The sequence below is a fragment of the Perna viridis genome, chromosome 6 (assembly GCF_037379345.1).
Source record: "Perna viridis isolate PV_CMFRI_1.1 ecotype Kerala chromosome 6, ASM3737934v1, whole genome shotgun sequence".
NCBI lineage: Eukaryota > Metazoa > Mollusca > Bivalvia > Mytilida > Mytilidae > Perna > Perna viridis.
This window is the reverse complement of record NC_142450.1, coordinates 43000564-43025306: the sequence shown is the minus strand read 5'-3', so window position 1 is coordinate 43025306 and position 24743 is coordinate 43000564. Positions and strand designations below refer to the sequence as shown.

General features: G+C 30.4%; 1 protein-coding gene across 18 annotated transcripts in view; it reads right to left on the bottom strand.

The window, feature by feature from the left end:
* Nucleotides 1–24743, bottom strand: part of LOC148615067 (mitogen-activated protein kinase kinase kinase 15-like) — a 65520-nt gene that overhangs the window by 4494 nt on the left and 36283 nt on the right. For 2 of the 18 annotated variants that reach the window (XM_088589697.1, XM_088589700.1), the window contains 24 exons: nucleotides 23871–23998; nucleotides 23112–23215; nucleotides 22663–22801; nucleotides 22180–22241; nucleotides 21330–21395; nucleotides 20941–21041; nucleotides 20381–20449; nucleotides 19806–19870; nucleotides 19453–19516; nucleotides 19095–19181; nucleotides 18733–18750; nucleotides 16832–16906; nucleotides 13628–13690; nucleotides 8464–8517; nucleotides 6711–6885; nucleotides 6109–6174; nucleotides 5663–5741; nucleotides 3859–3938; nucleotides 2701–2806; nucleotides 2152–2305; nucleotides 1799–1891; nucleotides 1512–1564; nucleotides 854–960; nucleotides 182–258 (listed from right to left, as the gene is read on the bottom strand). In XM_088589697.1, coding sequence (XP_088445823.1) covers nucleotides 182–258; nucleotides 854–960; nucleotides 1512–1564; nucleotides 1799–1891; nucleotides 2152–2305; nucleotides 2701–2806; nucleotides 3859–3938; nucleotides 5663–5741; nucleotides 6109–6174; nucleotides 6711–6885; nucleotides 8464–8517; nucleotides 13628–13690; nucleotides 16832–16906; nucleotides 18733–18750; nucleotides 19095–19181; nucleotides 19453–19516; nucleotides 19806–19870; nucleotides 20381–20449; nucleotides 20941–21041; nucleotides 21330–21395; nucleotides 22180–22241; nucleotides 22663–22801; nucleotides 23112–23215; nucleotides 23871–23998 — 2085 coding nt within the window. The remainder of the gene's footprint in view (nucleotides 1–181; nucleotides 259–853; nucleotides 961–1511; nucleotides 1565–1798; nucleotides 1892–2151; nucleotides 2306–2700; nucleotides 2807–3858; nucleotides 3939–5662; nucleotides 5742–6108; nucleotides 6175–6710; nucleotides 6886–8463; nucleotides 8518–13627; nucleotides 13691–16831; nucleotides 16907–18732; nucleotides 18751–19094; nucleotides 19182–19452; nucleotides 19517–19805; nucleotides 19871–20380; nucleotides 20450–20940; nucleotides 21042–21329; nucleotides 21396–22179; nucleotides 22242–22662; nucleotides 22802–23111; nucleotides 23216–23870; nucleotides 23999–24743) is intronic. The other 16 variants (XM_088589699.1, XM_088589716.1, XM_088589701.1 and 13 more) reach the window with 15 other exon arrangements.

The window sequence follows — 24743 nt, the reverse complement described above, 5'->3', positions numbered from 1 at the left end:
GCTGAAACACCTACTTCTGTGACAAAAATAGCTGCATTTTTATAGAAAATCTAAAATTACCTCTTCTAAACATTATCCCCCTCTTGTCATTAACAAATGGACATAGTGAACTCAAGGTTCATCTATACAATTTTAATCAAAAGAGAGATTATAATGAAATTTGCATTATCATAATAAATACCTTAGATTCAATTTGCTCAAATCTTCTATTCGGACTAGCTCAAGCAGATCCTGTAGTAAATACTGTTCACGGGAAACCTGCAATGAACACATTTGTGATTCTATCAAAACCCTTAATATATGAACAAGCTCATCTTCTTTCAGATCACAAAATTTTTTTTATGTTGTATTAAAATATTAAAAAATTTTCCCCCACTTAAAAAGAAATCTCACGGAAAGATAATCCATCAAAGTATTTCTGTGAGGAAAATCATAACAATACCTGATTTGGTGTGTCATATGATGCATGTGGGTACTTTTTAACATCCATTTCCATAATGCACATACAAATGTTACCTTACAATGCCATAAATGACAAAAAAATGTGGGTCATCGACTAAAAAAGTGACAGGGGCCTAATTAGCTAACCTAGGTATTAATGGAGTGAAGACAAATTTGTTTTAAGTAAGCACAGGACAAAACAGCTTCATCATAAAATATGAAATTAATATGAATCATAGATAGGAACTGGATGACTAAATATTGTCTAATCAGAAGCTTAGATAGCCTCTGGCAGCCATTTGAACCTAAAGATGACTTTTGTAGTAAAACTTGCATTTAACATCCCTAATAAGTTAGGTTCAATAGTCTGTTAGAGAGTAATCTGATTAGAGTAATAGTTGTACATATTTACCACTTCAATAGTTTCCTGATCAAACTTGTGTTCCTTTAACCAAGCTGCTAGCTCCTCGTCTGGTGGCTCATGTATATCTGGCACTACATTGAAACAAATATCTAATGCTGAATAAAAATGTTTCTATCAATAACATGCATGACAAAGACATACTTATGCTATTGTATGGAGGTTTTTATTTGGCAAGTGTAAAATTCAGGGATTTTGAGGCAAAAATGTATACAAACAAAAAAACTTAGGCATTCCTTATTTTGGCAGATGCTAATTGGTGCACAAAGTATTGAAGCCAAGAGTAAATATTTTGCAGAATTTATTTCATCATTTTTAGACAGACCAATAATATACTCCAAAATTAGTACCCTGCAAAATTACCTGCTATATGGTATCTAGAATGAGATTTTAAAGTGGAAATTTTAAAGGATTTATTTCAACTCTGAAGGGTTTTGACAGGTTGAATCATTATTTATATCATTTTGAGTATTTCATGTAATGATTTTAATAGCCAACTTTAATAGGGATGTCTGAGATATCACACAACATTGTGAGTAAAAAGAGAACAAAGTGATTTTGATATTTGTCCTGATGTTAACATAAGCATAATCATTATGATATATCCAAGAAATTTGACAAGATGACCAATAACCAGATTAAAACATACCTCTGCCTCTAGTAGGGGACCCTGGTGCCATGGCTCCTGCTGCTACTGATGACCTGGAAACAAATGTCATCTTTTAGATTTCAAATTTGTTTCAACCAACTGAATGTAGTTTAATTGGGAGAAGAAATATTGCTAGAAGTTATTCTGTCAAATTGTTTAAACATAGGTTGAGTTTCTATTCATGAAAAAGAACAACTCATTAAAGTTGTAATTTGGACTTTCATGGAAACACCTCAGGTTTTTCTCTATATAGATTTGGTCAGTAATAACTCTATATTGATACTCACTGTAGTAATTCCATATGTAATTTCATATCTTCTAATGACTTCTTCAGTAAACTGTGATAGGACTGGTTCACTGTCACCAGCTGTTGTAATAACCTATAAAATAAACAAGTCATGTATGTCAATATCATTCATGACTCAAACTGAATTGTACATGGTTTTATGGGTTATCAAAATGTATGATATTCAGTCCATCTTAAAAAATTCTTCCATCAAATGACTACCATAATCCCATAATTCTTCCATCAAATGACTCCCATAATCCCACAATTGTTTATTGTTCAAATATGTTTAAATTATGTTAATTAAGGTTTTTTGGGAAATAAACATGTTTTTATCATCAGATGATGTTATACCTCATATTATCTTCCTCTAAGTTATCAATTTGAGATCTGAGTTCATCGGAAGCACAGTTCCTGTAGACATGTTGTATAGATTTGATAGAGTTAGTCGATGGAACACCCGACTCCTGTTCTTCTTCCTTCATACCAGCAATATTGGCACCTAGTTCTAAAATATGTCACAGTCCATATACGGAGTATAAACTTGTTCTAGCTAATCATCAAAACAATTGTTTCCCCTACAAAAGCTCTGCTATACATCAATTATATACAATGTACAATGTTTCTCATGTTTACTAAGTTCTTTTAATGACGAATTTAAAAAAAAAAATTCTTACAAAATATGATTCCAAAAGTTTCGTGAAATTTGTAAAAGGAAAAGTTCTCAGGATTCTGCAATGAAAACATAAACAAGATTAAGGTAAAGTGTTGCTTCTGCAACCTTGACATTTAACTTATGATCTTAAATAAAGATTTTCTTTAGAACCTAGAATTGACCCACTTTGTGAGGGAATACAGACATGTTTTGTCCCACTTAGTTTGTGAGAAGGTATAGTAACATACCTGGTGATAGAATAGTTATAGCCTCCTGTACAGCAGCCCTCAGTAAATTATCTATAGCAAACATCCAGTGGGGCTGAATAGAATGTGTCTTTAAGTTCATACTGACCTAAAATCAAAGGTCAATTTCATACATGTCAACCGCTTTTCAGTAAACAATAGTTGTATGTTTCAGAAAAAAATTAACAACAATACTAGCAAATTTTAATCTATAGAGGATCTGGATTTATTTAGTTATTCTAAAACCAAACTGCACATCTTGATAGTACTAAGCTATTAGAACTTACTAAATTGTTTGCTCTTATACTGGATCTGGTTTTCCTTGGTCAGAGATAACATATCTTATTATGATAAAGCAACTTCATATATAATTTGACTAACAAAATGTAATAAAGGTATAAATCCCTTTCCAGCCCAGTGATTGTAAATGTATTAATTTTCGACCAAATTCACCTGTATCAATTGATACAGTTTAAAAAATGATTAGGATAACAGTGTTAAAAATCAATTTCATGGGTCATTTTTTTTATAAACGTTTTTTTCAGTCCACCGTAAAAATAGGGAAAATAAGTACAATGCAAAACCTAATACATTTACAGACTTTAGTGAAGATTTCATTTTCCCCAGTGAAAAAAAAATTATTGGTATATTTTGATATTTGATCCATAACCTAAACCTGGGTATAAACAGACTGATGTTACATCATTTTATCAACTTGGAAATATATAAACCAAACAATTTTCTTACATGGTGTCATTTCCATTGTAAGAAGTTTGTGCATAAGATATGAACTTTAAATAAACCATACAAAATATATCAACTTAAACTGGTATACAGGCAAAATTGCAACATATGTTTTAAAACATATGGAAACATATGCTTAGGACCAGTATGGTAAAAATAATTATTTTTGCTTATTAAAATACATGAAAAATATTTTTTTTTATTAAATTTTTAAAAACATACATTTTTCTTATATTGAAAACAGATAAATATCATATGATTTTTATTTACTTGTTTTTCATGAATAAATTAATTAGTCAGAAACATATGTTTTTCATATGTCTTTCATTTTGGTCCTAGTTATGTGTTTTTCAGGTGTTTTAAAAACCTACGAAAAATATGTTGCAATTTTTTATGTGTAAGCAAGAAGAAACTTACTGCTTCTTGGAAAACATAAAGTGCTAACTGTAGCTCTGTCATAGCTGTAGGATCATACTCAAACCCTCTCCTTAATCTATCTGTAATATCAGAGTTGGAAATTATGGCCCGCCCGACTACCCGAGACTGCCTGTTTTACAATCAGGCGGCCAAATATTATATTTTAACAGCCTGGTGGTCGTGCTATTTTAACAGATTATTGGGATTACCCTTTTCTATTTTCGTAACGAGTTCTCGGTATTACCTCATTCATAACAGAACTTAAGAATCAAACCAATCAAGTAACGTTACATTATCATGTGTTTTGACTCAATCTCTGTAGGGAGCATGGTAAAACCCTTGTATGTGCCAAATCAAATCCCATTGGCTGATTTTCATTAAATCAACCAATAGCGATCACGCTTATTAAACAAAAATATTGACAGAAAGGGAAAAATGTATTTGTAAAAGTTGTGTCTTTATGACAATATTTTGGACTTCCCTCCCCCTAAAAAAGCGATTTTGATTCCAAGGAAAAGAATAAATTGTATGATCAATCTAAGCCAAAACGATTGATTGTTCCAAGCTTTAAAACAGAATTTCGAACGATTAATTTGCGACGACTCGCATGGAAAGTTATATTGTCAACTATGCCGTTCAGCTGTCTGGAAATGAGTCTGAGGATAATTATTGACAGTGACTGAGTTTTTCAATTTGTTTAAAAGTAGAGTAACAATAAATGAAATCAAAATTTAATTTTTATTTACTTAAAGCAGAACTTTTCAGATTGCATACTGAATTACATTGTAGACCAAAAATCAACCTGCTAAAAATGAAATGCTCTTTAAAGTCACCAGTAGTGTCTCAATTACATATGCACTTGTTGCAGTGTGTTTTCATCAAGTGACAAATCATAAGTCATACATATTACAGAACATCTTTAGGTTTATCAAATGATTCTTCTTTGTCATGCTAACATTTTAAACATCAAAATACATTAGAATCTGAAAAGGAAAATTTATTGGCATTTTATTGCATAAATTTTCAGGGCTGGTAAATGTTAATCAGGACAGGTAACTTTTTGATGCAGCCAGCCCAGTGGTCGGGTCAATATTTTCTATGAGTTTCCTACCCTGATTAGTAATATATACAGTAATCAGTGATATCAAGAGTCTTTGTATCCTTAAATTTTTTTGCACATTTTGTTAATAATATTAGCAATTTCAATTGGCAATTAAACATCACACTGACTGTGTTGGAAGGTCTTGAGAGAATGTATCGCCAGTATTACACAGATTTTCTGCATTACTGATAATAATTTTTGCTGCTTCCATCTAAACTGTTCCATTAGATGAAATAAAATACAAACAAAATGAAAAGTGCATTGTGTTTATAAACGCATAAATATAATTGATGCAACAGTCATCCTTAAAAAAGACTTCAGAAAACTGAATATAACAAACAATATAAATTAAGCCCAAGATTCACAACTATCAACAATTATATCACATGGAATGAGAGAAACAAAATTATGATAAACTTTGTCAAATTTCTTAAAATACTGAAAGTTAGGATATTATTAAAATATCGGTATTAGTATCAATAATGTGACATGATAATTTTCCCAACTAACAGTATTTAAATTTATATTTTGAATTGAATACCTTCACCTAAGAAATTTAACTCCTAACATTAGCTCTGAAAAATCCAAATCATTGCTCACATAACAACATTTTAAAAGGATCAATATTATTTAGAAATTAGACTAGATTTGGCAAACAATTTTTTACGGAAGATTTGAGGAGAGATTATCCATTCTTTTTACCTATGGTATCCCTAATAGCTGTGGATGAGTTATCTTGTATATGACTTCTAAGAGCTGAGGCTAGCTGCTTCAGATGTACCTTAATAAACACAGAAAAAAAAGTAAAATTTCAATCACAAAAAATATCTCTTTGTAACAGCATGAGATAAGCTTGTTTACTTTTTCTTATAAAACAAGTACAATTAATTTGATTTGTAACAGACTTTCTCATTTCTTGGTTCTTTTTGTGCAAAACCAGTTTATTTTGTATAAACTAACATAGTAGAAATGTATCAAATTTTTGAAAAGGTTATACTCAACAGCCTGGTTTGGGCTTATTGTGAATAATTTGCAAATTGTACACGGTAAAATCTAGCAAAAGGACTTAGTAACATGTATACCATACCATCAAACCATAGTGGGATTTGTGAATTTTGGAGAGTAATCAATATGTATGCAAATCATACCACAGTGAGTTTGGGATTAGATATGGTAGCATCTTTATGTAGCATTTCCAACCACATGTCACAGATCTGCAAAGAAAAGCATGCACATTTCTAATATAGGAAGTACTATTAGTATAATGAAACTAGTGATTTATTGAATGTTCCCTGTGTACAAATTTTCGATAATTCACACTGTAAAATAAAATTGGTAATTTCACTCTCAGACTTTCTCCCATCTAAATGTCACATCATGATAATCAATTAGCTATCGTGAATAACTAATCATTCGTGTCAAGAACCCATTAAGATTTAACTCATGCACGTAACAAATTCTTCACACTCGTTAAATCTAGGCATTCTATGGCACTCTTATCATATTTTGGTTATTCACTCTTTCCTATTAAAAATCCTATTATACATTTTATGAAAATTCAAAAGAAAATAGGGTAACTAACCCTATTTAAGAGACTTAATGTCCTAAGTTCCTTCCAACCAAAATTTGATATCATAAGATCAAAACAAATGAAATCGTTTAATGTTAAATCTATCAGCGGCTGCATTCTGCTGATATTTTTCTGAATAAACACTTATTCATAATTTGTTATCACTCATTGTATCCTTACCGTATTGAGGTCATGAGATAGAATCTGTGTTAAAGTAGATCTTCTCTCAGAATCTTTCCGCAGTAAATAAAATCCTCCTTCCCTCCCCGAACTATCAACAGAGCTGTGATCTGTCTCACTTACATCAGGAGAAAGATTAGAATAACTGGTACTATGAGAAATTCCTGGTTCTGAACTAAAAAATAAACTAAAAGTTTTCAAATTTTAAACACAGGTGTTATTTGTCCCATATTATAATTACAAGTAGTTACTTATGAGCAAATAAAATGTGCAAAGCAACAGGCATTTATTTATCAGGTATTCACATTTTTAGATTTTAACTTCTGGTTAAAATAAGAGTTGTGTAAAGCAAAATTCTGTGTAACTGGTCTATATAAAATTGAGACAAAATACTGGGAACATGAGTACAAAACAATTCAACTTCCTTTATAATGAGATAAATAAATTTACCAACAAAGGATGTAACAGTTGCCAGAACAGTATTGGTAAATAGTTGGTAAAATGTTTCTCATCTCTGAGAGTAATGCTAGCTTTCATTAATTAATAAAACTTCTTAAAAAATTTGTACGATACAAAAAAAAAGTTTCAATCCAATTTACTTTCAAATTACCTCACCAGATATAAAATTTACATGCTAAATAAGGTTCTGATATCAATTCTCTTGTTTCAGAAGCATATAAATTCCTTTAACCCAAGATATTATAACTCGGATTAAAATTGTATATTATACCCTCTACATCAATGTAAGCATGTGAAAACAGTGTGTTATACCTATAGATATGTGTTTCTGTGTGTTATGGATAGAGAAGATGAAGTTGTGAGTTAAAACAGCTGATTCTAGAGTGTTTTCTATTTCAGAAGGTCAAACATTTAAACTGAAGAGTCTCCTTCCAAAGGAGTTCTAGCAGTCAGAAAAAAACAAATGATATGTATCAATTAAGGTAGGCAAGTACCAATATTGGTACTCTATTGAAGAAGAAAAAGTAAATTTTGCTACAAGTATCTTATATGTTGCTTATATTACTTATATAGTTAGTATCAGAAAAAAATATAAATAATTCCATTTAAGTTCTGTATAAAAAAATGGCAGTTTATACAAATTGTCCAAATTTGGTTCACATTCTGTGTATTTAAGGAGAGTATTAGTAAGATCTCTAACAGAATGTTGAACTGATTTTTTTTCTAGCATATTTATCCCCCTAAATCATTTTATAATGTTCAAAACTAAATATGGTAGGAAATGTAAGAGAAAGAATTAAAATATTTAAGACATATGGTAAAACTAGTTCAAGTTCATGGGTATAAATTCATTCCAAATTATTAGTGAAGGTTTTTACCCATAATAGCTAAAATACAATAAGTTCATATCATTGAGAGAAACAAATCATATTAGATAGAAACAAATGATTCAAATGTATACTGAAAAAAAAATTGTAAACAAAAAATTAAAAAAAATCAAATTAGCAGAAATCTTTTGTAAACTTTACATTTAACAAACTGCAACATGTAATTTAAATCTGCAAAAAAAAGAAATCACCATGTAAAATTGAAAAGGGAACTAAAAATAGACAAACAAAATCTAAAAATAGACGTGAAGAAAAAAGCAGATGGTGACACTAACATAAGCTTACAACCAATTGTGGGTACTTCAAATCTTAATCTTATCTATGACAGAATGTAGAAAACACCATGTACAATATTAGGATAGGCAGAATAAGTGTGTAAAAATAGAGATCCCACAACAAACAGTTACCTGTAATACACATCAAGTGTACTGGGGGAGTGTGATCGTGTTGGGGACGGTGACCTGAAAATTTGACAATCAAACAATATGGTTATGATGGGTTATACATGTAAGTACATGACCTAGCTAGCCATGCTTTACTCTAAATAAAGACTTCACAGTTGTCAATTGCTTCCCAGTTGATAACCCCATAAAAAGACATACCTGTATTTCTACCAGTACTTTAACTTTGGACATTGAAAACACTAAGAAATTTGATTCAGAAATTTGGTATAAGCCATGTTTCCAATAACAAAAACAAACCTGAAAATCATTTAATTTTATTGTATAAGTCCATTATTCATGTTTTGTGGCCTGATGTTTAAACTTTTAAAAATTACACTGAAATAAGAGCTTACCATAAAATGTCCACCTGTTCATGTAAACTAGAGGCTCCCAGGAGCCTGAATCGCTCACCTTGTTAAAGTTTGTCTTTCAAGAGCAATAAATTTAACAAGGAGTTGTCCAACAATTTTGACTCAACAAGACTTTAGTAGGACTATCTTAAGGATTATTTCAACGATTGAAAGTTTCTTTCTATCTATCATAGTTTTCAAGATATTGGCTGAAAACTGTAAAAAAAAGGCATTTTTCATCTTTCAAGGGCAATGACTCTTACAAAGAGTCGCCTGACAACTTTGATGGCCTTATAATAAGGGTCATTTCAGCAATTGAAATAAATATGCTAAACCTCATGGTTTTGGAGATATATGTGAAAAACACACAGTCTGACCCCTATGTTCTATTTTTAGTGATGGTGGCAATGTTCTTCAATGGATCAAAAATCCCCACAACAATTCTATATAGGACACCCCTAGGAATATTCATACCAAGTTTGATTCCAATTGGTCAAGTGGTGTCAGAGGAGAAGATTTTTGAAAGAAATATTAAAAATAGAAAAAAAAATGTTGAAAAAGGGCAATAACTCCAACATGTCTTAACAGATTCAAATGAAATTTTGACCACAGATAGATCTAATCATGCTGAATACATTTATCCAGTCAGAAATTGGCTAAACCTAACGATTGGGTGAGTTAAAAATGGATTAGGTTCATAAATATATAGGGGTTAAATCAACCTGAATAATATCAGTTGTTATATTCTGTCGATCTCAGACTGCTCCATAAAGAGAGGACTTTGACCTACAGAGGGCGCTGAATTATCGGATTAAACTAATTATAACTAGAAGAATTTCATATAGTCTAAACCGATGTGTTAAGAGTAAAGCATGCCCATTTGTTTATATAAGCATGCAACTAATAATGACAATAACTGTAGTTTGTTCTAGAGGTAAACTCTAATGTGATACATATCTCTGTGGAGCTGCTTTCTGCATGAAATTGTCCCTCAACATTAAATTATCTTCTACTATTATTGTAAGGAATAATGAATATTTTTTTGCAAGGTGCAGCTTGATATGACTGCAGAGGTCAAACTCTGAACAGTTGGGGTGAGTATGGACAACTCAAGCAATCTGGATTGAATTTTAGATTGCAATTAAGACTTTCGAAACTCAGGAAATAAATATGACCAGAATTGCAGAAGCCTTTTTGAGTCAAAATTCCTAAATGGTTCCAATCCTTTAAGGGTATGGCACCTTGTGGTACATGTTCAAAAATAGTCAAATTATTGTCCAGACATATGGAAAATACTTGTTTCTGACACCTTTACGGTTCTTTACTCCTAAGCAGCTAAATTCTCATCCTTATCTGACCTTTGTAGTATAGAATATTGTAGTCAATATCATAAATATCCAAATGCTATTACTGGATTCTATAAAATGGTTGTTTTGGCCCCCTTTAGGCCCCTTATAAAAAAATATGGTCAGGAACCTTGTTGAAATATTGGATAAAAATCAAGTATATTCAAGTTATTGTATGAAGAGTCTACGGGGGATGACGACAGTAGTGCAATACCATTATACAACCACAATTCTTTTGTGGTTACTTAAAAACTGCAACAAAACTGTAGTATTAGGGAAAGTAATTCACTAAAATAGACAAAGATAAATAAATTTATTACAACAATTGTCAATCATTGTTTTATTTCTGTAAAATAATTTCAGAAGAAAGCAGTTGTAGTAAATAAAGCTATGAATGACAAGAACCAAGGTAAAATGATTTCTGCAATGCTTTGTAGTGACATAATGAAACAGCAAACAACAAACATACAACAATAATGTCTATAGGACCAACATATGCAGGCAATTCTATATACAGACATTAACAGATAAACTGTTTTTCTCAAATGATTTTTAATGATCATTTTGGGGTAAAATGACAGTGACATTATTTTAATTTGTATTGTGACTTAACAAAAGAAATAACAAAAAGAAAAAGATGTATTTTGAAATATCTGAAAAAAATACTAGTGGCGTGTTTATATTGTTATAGGGATATGTTTTATCTTCAGTTTTGAAGGACATTGTCTGATATTTTACAGCTATAATTACATTGGTTTGTCAGGATAGGACATTCACATACATCATTCCAACAACTAACAATAAAAATTATAGTGCTAAAACAACTTTACCCAGGGAGACTTTCTTGGACTTTTTTCATATTGTTTTTTATCCTAACAATATAATGATAATTAGTAAGAAATTGCACCAAAAACAGTGACTGTGATGTCTTCAAATCTTTTGAGATGAACAAAGTATTTTCCTCCAGATTACAAGAGGAAAATTGAATCTATGCTCATCCTATTTTGTCATTATAAATGCCATTGATTCAATTTTTAAAGTACAGTTCAATCTAAATATCATGTGGGGGTGATAATCACCTACCCAGTATTTGATATATTAGATGTATTTACTAGGCTTTTAAAATAATCCCTGTATTGTTATTTTCTCTTTCAGAGTTGTATCTTTTGAGATAATATTCCACTATTTATAGTATAAGATGAAATACAAGTGTTTTTCTTAATCTTCCAGTATCTTTTAACAACTGAATTCAAATCAAATTTAATTGCAAATATCTGAAAAACCCAACTTTTGTGATCACAGTAAAACAAATTTTCAGAAAAGATATGCTGTTGCATGATACTTAGGTAGAGCTGTACTTCAGTATTTAAAGCATGACACTTAAAGCTAGGATATCTGGCACAAAGGCAGAGCACAGTTACAATGCAAAACTTAAACCATACTGAAATTTATGAAACAATTGACTTGTATAGAAATTGTGCTAAGTGTGCCTTCAGTGAACTTTGCAAAACAGTATATTTTAATAGCATGGAGTTATTAGTTTCTTTCATTCACTCATATATTCAGCAAAAAAAATCCCTGTAAAAGCATTTTCTGAGTGAAATTAAATCAAAAGTTTTCTATATTAAACCTAAATGATATTAAACCCTTTTTAAGTAAATGTGCCAGCAGCTTGTGTGAAAATCTGACTATAAAACCCAAACTCAATATCATACTGACTGAATCTGACGAACATCACATACAGGTGACATCCTCGTTCACTTTCAATTTTCAGTTATCCAATACGTTTAGAGGTGGTACCGTGAAAGTACTATTGTTCGTGGGGTATCAATTTTAATGGGTAGGCCAAACAATGAAATTTGGTTCCAAATGAAAAGGATATTCTTATTGGTGTGTATACCAAAAAAGTAATGTCAGTCACTTCAATGATATCAACTGGATTACAATCAGAATGGCAAATAACAAAATTTAAAAAGCATTTTTATTTATTCCTGAACAGAGATGCCAACTTAAAATATATTTTGTTTCTAAACATGTTAATTCAACAAAATATAAACAAGATATGTCTAAATATTAAGTATAACTTATAATAAGTATAATATGCAATATTATTGTACCCAAATCTCATATCATGCAATCAATTACCATGGCAACAGCAATACTAAGTTAACACAGAAAGTTAAATTACATAATCTATTATCATTTTTGTCAGTCATACAACTGTTGTTGGAGATCAACCAAATACAGGCTGGTTCCCCTATGAACAAATTACTCTTAAAATAAATTATATCACTTACAATTGTGCAGCTCAAAAGAATATTTTTTCCAAGAACATGAAGGGAGCAAAGATTTCCAAGAAAGGAGAGTTGGATGCAATGTTCTGGTGAGAATAACCAAACTAAATGTTTGTAAACAAGAAGTTATGGAAGAACTCACATCAGGAGAAAACTACTCAATAGGTCATGTTCTACTGAGTGGAAATTAAACAATATGTAATGTCATTTTCTGAAGCAAAAGAAGTTTGATTGCAAAAAATGGATATTAATTAATGTGCAACCTGTAGCTCAACAAAAAAAAAATAACAGATTCTAATAATTTGAGAAGCACAATATCAATATGAAGTTTCTATCTCAAACATGAGACAAAACATCTTCCATAATATTCATGTCTTAATGTATTGACAATCCACCAAACTTGACACTAGATTTTAGCCACTAACACTTTGACAGGTACAACTGGTGCAGCAGGACAAGCTTACCATTATGAAGTATATCTTTTTTTTGTGGGAGTTCACATTGCAATGTAGTTTTTGTGTGTTGTCTTGTTTTGCTTATCTTCAGTTTTCATTTATAATTGTATTTTATTGTTTACTACATGGTGTATGTGGATCATCTTTGCTCATCCAGTTTTTTTATTGCTGACTTTTAGATTTTTTTACTATACTAGACACAAATGAATATTCAGAATTATATTCCACTACTAAATTTCTAGTCAGGTTTTTGATATTTAAATGCTTTTTTTTCAACAAAAGAATTAATATTTTATTAGAAATTAAAGTTAGTTTGGGTTTGTTACTTTAACAAACAAAACAAATAATTAAAATCAGCATCAAACAGTAATATAGTTACACAGTTTCCTAAATCACTAATAAAACATGAATCTTCTGAGATGATACTGATATTAGACATTTGAGGACCAATCTGAGATGATATTGATATTAGACCAAAGCATTTAAAATCACTTTATTTATACTACATAAAATACTATTTATAAGATATGATTCTTTACAAAAACTGCCCTCATAATGTCATGTTGTTGCCATTGGTTATTTACCTCAACAGAACTTGCATGTTATACAATATATATACTATAAAGCCAAGCAAGCATCTGGCTGAAGCAGAGATTAGTAAGGGTGAGTGAATTGGCACTTACCGTGCAGCATATAAAAACCTGCTGTCAGACCCTGAACGACGTCGAAAACTCATATCACGATTCCTGAATATAAAGGAGCCAAACCAAGTTGCAGGGAATCATGTTAAAGCCATGCTATCTAATATCTTGTAGAATATAGTTTTATAAATTATCTGTAATCAAAGTGTGCCCTTCAGCTTGTTAATTTTGAAATCTAATTTTTTAAACTGTTTTGTTTGACAAAGTTAAAAACAAATTCACTAATTGTTTTCCAGTAATTCAACGACAGCATCACAATTTACTGCAGTGAGGACCAATTGAAAAAATCTGTTTTTTGAAAGGTACATGTAGTTCAAAAGGTTTAGAAGTTTTGTTATACATTTGCTCTATGTCTGCAATAAAGAAAATCTTGAACTGTTCATATGATTAAAACATCACATTTTTACTATGATCCTCTTGTCTTAGTTGTGGCTAAGGTATTTGATGAAATTGGTAAAATAAATAAAAAGAAGCAGAGAATTACAAACTAAAGAGCAGATGGTATAAAACTATACCTACAAGAGGATAAATCATTGGGTGCTAAACTAAAGAATTAATGAAAATTAAATACAGCTATCTCCCATTCAGGAGTGATTGTACTGTAAAATAATATTGAAAATAAATTCATCAGTAAAACAGTCTGCAGTCTCCATATCTGTCAGATATCAACTAAGTGTGTTGATATAGCTCACTGCCTAAAATGTCAAACCCTAAATATTAGGGACCATTATGGACTTTTTTTTTCCAAAAGTTCTCTCTTATTTTGGACTATAATTTAGTGTTGGTCACAATAACTGTTGGTTTTTGACAAAATGTGAACCAGATTGATGAATATATTATCTGAACTATGATAATCAAAACAAAATTTAGGAAATGAAATTTTTAACTCCAAAAGCCTATCTCATGAAAGCTTACGATTAAAAAGTAAACTGATTCTTTAACCCATCAACTCACTCACCGAAAATCAACTAAAAAACAGGACGTTCTCTTATAAATCCACAGCCCTTATATAATTCTGTCATAAAAAGACATAGCAGCCAGCTGAATAAAACATAAACATGCTGGGCAACCCATCAACATTACATACAACTCAGTTCAAAACATCTTAGGGACATATCAAATGTTCCTTTAGTCTGACTATTGCCGTAATCAAATTATTTGATAGAATTTGAATATCTCCCCCGTTTATGTTATCCGCATATTTCTCATTCATTCTACTGATGAAACTGATGTTAGAAACCTATTTGTTGGAAGACAAAAGCTGATTTTCAGGAGGTCCATAACCAAGCTGATTTAAGAAGCAAAAATACTAAACCCTAACCATACCTTGACATGATTACAATAATGTATATGTCAGGGTGAAGTATTTTCCCAAAAAGTCAAGTAGGTTAGTGGTACAGACAACTGAAATGTCATGGATTCCAATAATTACAATGATGTATAATTATGATATCTTTTGACCTTGCAAGGAAGGAAATATAAGTTTAAATTGCCCAGTCAAATATTTCTTAAATCACCGATTACTTTTGACTAATTACTTATTAACTCAACCTACCTGACTTTTACAAATAGCTGAACTTAACCACATTAAATTAATTATTTTTTACTGGTAAAAATGGTATAAACTTATGTAAAAAGTTGAGAAGAAAGAATCACGAAAAAATTTATGTAGCACAAGTGCCTTATATTCTTGTTTTTCATCTTTTATTTTCTTTTTTTTTTTTATTTCAAAATTAAGTTTCTTTTTTCAAATGAAACATAAAATCGGAAAAAATATAGATGAAAACAAGACATAACTGCATAAAATTAGTTGCCAAACTATTTTGATGACACAGATATCCCTTACCAATAACATCCTCATCATCCCATCTCATTCAAGACAAGGCTATCTAAAATGGGGATATTCTGATTTTTCTGATGAACTGTATCAATTAAAAACACTGCCAACATGACAACATGTTGTATGTAAATATAGCGGTAAATATTTTGCAAAAGCGCAGAAGATAAAGCAGTGATGTGTGAACCAGATTTATTCAGATAAATCTGATTTTTCAGTGTCTGTTTGAATTACTATAGCAACATATAGCACCAATAGCAGATAGCCAGCAAAGTGCACCAAACACTATGTATACAACAGCAAACCAGTGAAGACTTAGGATAGAGTACATACACAAACTTCATCAATTTTTTTTCATTATTTTAGAAATATTAGAACAATTAGCTGTCAAGGTTTAATGTTTCTACCTTGTATTAGATATGTACTTTTTTTAAATATAAGGGATAAAATGTTCATGTAGTCATCTTAAAATGAAAATAACAAATTTTCTAGGGTGTTTTTAAATGGAAATGAATAGGTTGATATATTGTGCTAGAAAGTAAGACAGATTATGGCTTCATTAATAGATCATACTGATCATACAGTGCCAATACAAGCATAGCATTCCTATGATATAATACAGAAGTTAGTAGTAAAATGCTGCTATAAGATCTAGTACTACATAAGCTAATATAAGAATGAAAAATATGCAAGGGAGTAACTGTATATAGAGGGTATATTTATATAGATATTAATGATATGCAAATGAAATAAAGAAATAAACCTTGGGGTTAAAAATTGCCTATCTGCATCTCTGGTTCTCTACTTCAGGAATAAATAAATCATAATTATAACTGAATCTAACCCTAACTTTAAATAATATTGGAATGTGTAGGTTTGGTCAGACATCACCAGAAATTAAATCATGGACAATTAATGAACATACTGATTTGATTAGGTATTAATGTCCTGTCCATATTAACGATATAGATCATAAAACTTATTGAAAATTTGATTTTAATTTAATTAATCTTTTGTTGTCAAATGATGAAATTCAAAAGAATCAACAGAAGAAAATACTGCAAATTTTGTATTTTGTTTCTTCTCTCATCCTCTTAACCCACTAAACCAATGTTAGTTACCAGTACACTTCTAATACATGGACCATTAACCACACTAACTTTTTTATATCAAGAAACTACTTTCTACTTACCAGAAAATAATTTTAGTTTTAGTAAACTTGGGATGAAAAATTGGGACAAGACGTATCACTCTACCAAACATGAGCTCCATGTAAAAGTAGGTATAGGGATACTTAGCTGACCAAACCTTGACATTGTAAGCTCAGGGGGTGTTTCACACAGACCTACCTGTCCAAATCGTCGTCGGTAATGTTTAACAAACCAGAATGGAGACTACGTGAGCGGTGATATTTGGGTTCGGTACTAAAAATACAATTAATTATCTGATTAACAATTGGGGATAAGCAGGTTGTTTTGATAATGAGAAAAAAATATCTGAACTACTGAAAATTAACTTGTGAGATTCTAACGGCAACAAAAAGGAAATAATTTCATATTGGTAATTAAACCACTTATCTTATTTATTCCTTTGACGTAAGGACACCGCAAAAACTTGCTCACTATATCCTATGATCGAAAGAGGTTTTCAGAATTGAAAATCAAAGTTCCTTCTTATATCTAAATTAAGTCATTATACAAGCAAAAAGAAAAAAAGTGGCAATCAAAATAACATTTGAAAAAGAATATGTCGTCAGTCCAATAGAAATAAGAGTAACCAGACCTAGCATATAAAGAAAGAAGCATATATCATAATGCTAGCGCATACAGCAATAGCTCAATTTTTTCTTTCATAACTATATATTGATCCTAAATCAATCATTTCCCTTTTATAGACATTATGGTTTAGGTTTTGGCTTATATAAGAGGTACTTAGGATATGCATCACAACACCAATATTGTCATTCTTATAAGCATGAACAGGAATCAGAAAGTATGGTGATATCAAGGGTGACAGTTCAGGACTTAATGCAGAAAATAACAGGTGTCATGTTATCAGCAAACCATAAAAATCAACAATGTTAATACAGTCATAGCTTCCAGTAGCTTGTCAATTCAGAAACCTGGATTAATTGCTAAATCATTTTGGATCGGAAAGAATTTAACAAGGATTAAATGAAACAAACTAAAGTTGGAGAATTTAAATCAACCTTGGCCTGTAATGATACAAGTAACATGACATCAGTTGTATTGATGATAACTATTTCATAAATTGTAAGTGATGATCTATCTCTGCAAAAGAAAACCCTAATAAATCTTAAGTAGCTGTCTTTGTAAGAATCATGCACACTCTGTAATATGTGGTACGCCCCAATATAGGCTACACATTTTTATTTTTGTTATTAAGTTGCTCTATAGGTCTTTATGATGAAATGTACAATTATTCATTCAAATCTGTCCGGTCTTAGGAGATAATCCACATTGAAAATCTAACAGTTTCTATTGTATTTCAGTGTCATTACAGAGTTATCTCCCATAATTTTGAATTCTACAGTGCATTCTATATAATTTTTATCTCCTACGAACAAGAGTTATGTGAAAAGCCACATGTTCATTCTGTCTATTATGACATTTTCAACAAAATATGAAAAAAAAAATAAGTAGGCTTTCCAACCATGAATCACATTTTGCATGATTCTTATGCGGAGTGCTACTTAACATCTTTTTGTTGGTTGTAGAAAAATTCCAAGCTAAATTGACCCCCAGACAGTAATGCATGTGATTTAAGTTGATTGCTTTTCTTTTAGTTGTTATCAGGAATGCTAAATATTGATAAACATAATGTGTGAATTCTTTCTAAGGTTTATAATGTAGATATCAAATCTATGTCTGCAAAATCTGTGGTTTGAATTGTTGATTTCAAATGCCTATTGTGTGTGATGGGGTAGTAATATGCATTATAAATCAAATAGCAGTAGGAGCTCACAACACCAATTCATGCCTGAAATCTGCATACATCACTAACACAAATATCGAAATGACTTCGTGCTAAAAATATTGCTTCTAAGAAAAAAAATTACTAAATGTTTCAAATCAGCCATTAAAAATGACTTGGAAAACAAATAAGCCAAAAAAAAAAAATGACTGAAAACCAAAAAAAATGAGCTGCAACTAAATTCAAACAGACACTTCTACATAATAAACATAAATAAAAATAAAAACTTAGTGGCATAAATAAAAGCAGTTTGTACCTTGTTGGGGATTCAGTGCTGAAAATAATACCACCTTAAATATATTTTTGACAAATATATTGACACAATAAAACTAGCACATCAGTAGAATTATTTATACAATAAATACATGTTTTAAATCATAAAATACCATTCATATTATTTCACACCACAAATAACCTCTTTGGTTCAAGATACATTCACCACACAAAGAAATGTTATTTACATGTAGTTATTGTATTTGTGTTCTGTTTTTGTTTTTTTTTTCAGAAAATACCTTTCTGTAAATGATATCCATTTTTTCCCCTTATTGATGGTATTTATACAGCAAACCAATTCAATAAACCACATAAACAGCTTTGAACATCAATCATCAAACTTACCTCTCATCCTCAAAGAATTCTGGGTTATTATCTGTGTCATCTAAATTTTCCATACTACATGACATTTGTATCCCACCCTTCAGATCTCTGAAAAAGGATATTTTATATCACAATGGAAAAACTGATCCTTTTAAAAAAAAGTTCATATTGTTTAATCATATTACTGAATCAAACTGAAGGAAAAAAAGAAAACAAGAAACATCACATTAAATTTTGAGCAAATTATGAAGCTGTTAATTACATAAAACAAAAGAGCAATTCTAGTCAGATAAAAGTGTTTCAAATCAACTGGCAATAGTTTATTATCAACTCATCCAAGTAAATCAGGGTTTTATTTATTTTCTACAGCATTTAATACCTCCTTTTCTTCGGGACATGGAGTTCTAACTTTGGCTTATGTTTCTTTTTATCTGTAGCTGGCACTGTAAACAAATCAATGCAACAATTCTAAATATTAATAGACTAAATCTATCTAAGTTTGATACAAATGGAAACTATCTTATTTAAAATTATTTACAATTACAGGCTGAAAAAAAATGAACACCTTAAAATAATTAAAAAAAATTAAAAAATATTATGAAAAATATTAAAATTAAAATTATGAAAAATATTGGTTTTACAGTGTTAATTTGAAGTATTGCTGTAAATGGTTGAACACTATATCTTGTTTCATTAAATAACGTTTTGTTATAAAAATCACAGAATACTCACTTGAAATACTCCTGAGATACTCCACGTCAGTTACCCTCTTTTTCTTCTTTCTTGGACTTAAAGTTCTGAAAGAAATTTATACACATTTTAGTTACTTTATTTCAATTAGTTTTTTGATAAGGGCGTCTTTGTAAGTAAATGGTGGAAAAAAAAGCAAAGTCCATGTTTTCCTTTAGGAAAGCTGAAGAGTCAATTTTGATGGAAATGCAAAACAGGGGCACATTTGCATTTTTTGATGATGAATGTTTTCAAGTTTCATAGAATTCCATTCAATTTTTTCAGAGGAGTTGCAGATAGAAACTGGGAATAGATGGGCAGACAGCACATGATATACTTCTTGCTTTTATAAGGGAGATATAAAAATACTACATTAACTGAGTATACATTCTAACAAAATGTTTCTACTTCTAGCCTTCTAATTTATTTTAACAAGTACACATACTTGATACAACAAAGTTCAATAGATGAAACAGAAATCTACACTGTATTAACATCAGGTTTGTTATAGACAAAGACATGAACACACCAATCACAACCAATCAACCAAATTCTCTCCAAACGTGCATATAACTTACTCTATGATAAAAGGATGTGTAAGTAAGTCAGCAGCAGTACCTCTCTCCACTGGATCTGGCTTAAAGCATCTGAAGATAAAATTATACAAATTATTTCTTTAGTTCTACTAAAGTCTATACTCATCTTTATGAAATGTGACCACTCCCTTTACATAACCATGTTTATTAAACTGAAAATGCTATAATATTGCTTCTTTAAAAAATCGACCCCATTATTTATTGTGTCAACATTACTCACTGGATCAAACTTTATAAAGGTAAAAAAGTATCTTATATCAACTATCGACTCCAGAATGTAGGAATTTTTATAACAAGACACTTCATACTACAAATCAACAATTAGCAAAACTGTACAAAAAAACACATGTTTCTTGTATCATTATAAAGAAGCAGTAAAACTATGTGCCTTACATGTGTATCAATGTGTGTATCACCTAAAACTATGTGTCTTACACATGTATCAATGTGTGTATTACCTAAAACTATGAGTCTTACAGGTGTATCAATGTGTGTATTACCTAAAACTATGTGTCTTACATGTGTATTAATGTGTGTATTACCTAAGTAGAAAATCATTGGCATTAGCTGACATAGTGTCAGGGATTTCTGGATGCATCTTATAAAATCCTACTTTAAACATAGCTGCCTCTGGACTCTCCAGCTGAAATAAAAATGGCCAAAATGTTTACTTTTAACACCAAAGAACTCAAGACTTTGTTCTCACAATCCATGTTTTGCTAAGGACAAGTTTTCACACTAGATTACTTTATACATTGTATTTTTTTGGATATGACTAAGAAACTTTGACTCACTTTTATAATTGTATTTACCATGAATCTTATAAGCCATCAAGTAAACATAAATTAATATTATACTACATCACTGCTGTGAAGCTATTTCAACTGTACAGTAAATGCACCTCCAAATTCAACACAATAAATATATGTACCTCTATAAATGGGATTTTGCCTGTTGCCATTTCTATCACAGTACAACCTAAGGACCAGATATCAGCCTGCAAGTACAAACATTCAAATCTTCCTTCAATTAAAACTACAAATATCTTATTTTACATAATTCAAATGGTCTTAAGTTGATATCACAATAAAGACTAGTACATTATTAAAAAAAGGACAACATTAAGACATACCTGTATACGATCATTAACAATGAGTAAAAAAAATATAGAGAGGTGAGATTAAATTCCATTTAATTGACAGTATAAGGCTAAGGCTAAGTTCCTTATTTGTTTATTGAGGAGTAAAACACTGTCAAATTGCTACACATTTATGAGGGTAATAGTAAGCTATCCCTATCCAAAAATGTTGTTATATTTCTTGTATGGTATGCTATGAGTCATCTCACCATTTTGAGATAAAAAATACTTTCCAAGAGCTCTTCAAGGCCAAGAATGGAGTCACATATAATTTCCATGCCTACTTTAGTTATTGACATTTCAAGCACAATTGTAATACCCTAGAGTATAACAGAATATCAATGGTGGTCATGTTTTTTCATTGAAAAATATAAAAAACTAAAAAAAAAACAGTATTTTACTATTGAAATCTCAAGATAAATTTAAGTACTGAGTATCTGTTCTCTCAATAGTTACAGCAGGGAACAAACAAACACCTTATAATAGCAGTAGCTTACTGGTCTTATGATCAAGTAGAGTTTATAATTTGGAAATCAAATAGAGTAGGCATTGAGAACGACTGGCATCTTCTGTCCCTCTAAACATACATGTATAATTTTGCTAACGTAAAGTAAATTATGCACCTTTCAATACATGTACTTACCGAAGGACCATATCCTCTGGCCCCTTTATCAATCACTTCTGGTGCCATGTATTGTATTGTTCCTGGTGAAAAATGAAAAATATAAACAATTTATAACCAGAGGTAACATGTCATCTCAAAGATACTGCAATTTCTTTAAAATTTCATCAAGATAAGAAAAACAAAAGTTGGATTCAGGCAAAAATTAAGAAGCAACATACATTTTATTATATTTAAGATTTTTACAAATTAAATATGAAAGCATTCTGTCCAATGTAGCTGAAAAAAATGTGTGTAATACACTGTATCACACATGCTTAAAAATGGGAAAAATTTTCAAACGTATGAGTCATTCTAATTTTTTTGCTATTAAATTTAAGGTTGCAGTAAAAATATATAACAATAAAAATATCAAACTCATTAGTTCTCAACAGACATAAAACACACAGGAAATGTATCAAATATAGCCCAGAATCTCTCAATTCGTTTTTTTTATTAACATACCTGCAAATGTATCAGCACAAGGATTGATACCAGAAAGACGTTTTGAGGTACCAAAATCTGAGATCTTTAACACACCACTGTAGGTGTTGACAAGCACATTATCTCCCTTTATGTCTCGATGGACAATCTTATTTTCATGCTGCAAAAATTTTTGATTGGTAAGACACTAATTTTGACATAAATAAACAATGTTTAATTTGAAACCTTTATTTTCCACAGACAGTAACAATCAACATTTTGGATGATTTTCACCCATAACACGGTATGTTTTTTTATAAATACATCATTTCAGGAAAAGCTTTAAATATCGCTTTGGTGAGAGAGTGTGCTTATAAAACCATTTCCTTGATCTTCTTAAATAAGTGGAAAAAATGGATGCAATATGTTTTTCTATACAACTTTATATGTATGTTCCTTTGAAGCAACAGTATTGATTATAATTAACTAACCAAATATTTAAGTCCCTCTAATATCTGTTTAGAATAATAGGCTATTGTAGTTTCATTTTCTTTCAGAGGTCCCCATTTACTGTGTAACAGTTGAGATAAACTCCCTGAAAAATAAAATGTATACCAACAGAAACGATTTTGTATGAATCTAATAAAGGTTATAACATTCATTAGATGAAAAACGAAATCGTTTAATCATCATTAAAAGCATAAATAGTCAGTTGAATTATTTTGTCAGTTTGACTTTGTGTACTTTTTATTTTAGAGTTCAATATTTATCAATTATGGACTGTTAACAAAGTCAATACATTATATATGGACCTGTTCAGATTATATTGACCGAGGACAAAGTCTGAGATCAATATAATCTTACAGGTCAATATATATATAATGTATTGACTGAGTGAAAGTCCTTAATTTATATATTATATATGTAGAAAATATAATTTCTTTTTGTCTGATTCCCCTGTGCGCTTCGGCCATGATTGGCTGAGAATAATTATGGACCAGAAAGTTTATATCAGGATCTAAATTTAGAAGTATAGTGTCAATATACATATAAATAGAAACATAGCGACAATATATTTAAAAAATAGAAACAAGGCTTCAAGTATGTGGAATGTCCCTTGCATCATTTGATCATAATAACCAATGAACAAAAGAAGACTGTTACACTATATGTGATATTATGTTTTATTTTGCTTTCACATTAACATTTACACATATATTATCTAGGGAAAATGTAAATGTAATGCAAACCTCCTGGTACTTGTTCCATGAATATTTTAAAGTATCCATCTTCACTACAGGATCCTAGATATCGGACAATGTTTTTATGGGTTAGTTTACTTTGTAACCGTATTTCTTCATGTAATGGTTGTACTTCTCTGGAAACAATTAGAAATAATCAAATATTAATGAATCTACAGTAGTCTATATACTTGGGTATATCTACAGTAGTAGTCTATATACTTGGGTATATCTACAGTAGTCTATATACTTGGGTATATCTATAGTAGTAGTCTATATACTTGGGTATATCTACAGTAGTCTATATACTTGGGTATATCTACAGTAGTCTATATACTTGGGTATATCTACAGTAGTAGTCTATATACTTGGGTATATCTACAGTAGTCTATATACTTGGGTATATCTATAGTAGTAGTCTATATACTTGGGTATATCTACAGTAGTCTATATACTTGGGTATATCTACAGTAGTCTATATACTTGGGTATATCTATAGTAGTAGTCTATATACTTGGGTATATCTACAGTAGTCAATATACTTGGGTATATCTACAGTAGTCTATATACTTGGGTATATCTATAGTAGTAGTCTATATGCTTGGGTATATCTACAGTAGTCTATATACTTGGGTACAATGAATTAATTAGGGTGGGTGATGACCCTCTAAAATAAGTTACAAAAGAGTTTCCTGTTGTGTCTTTTCTCAAAACAGAAAGATGTTAAGTGAAATTCAACTTTAATTGATCTTTCAGAAGACATTAAATATTAATATAATACTATGTAATATAGGGGGCATTATGAAAAATAAGCAATATGGTATGACTGCCAATGATAGTCATTCACCAAATGCCAAGCAATGAACAATTAAACTTCCAATT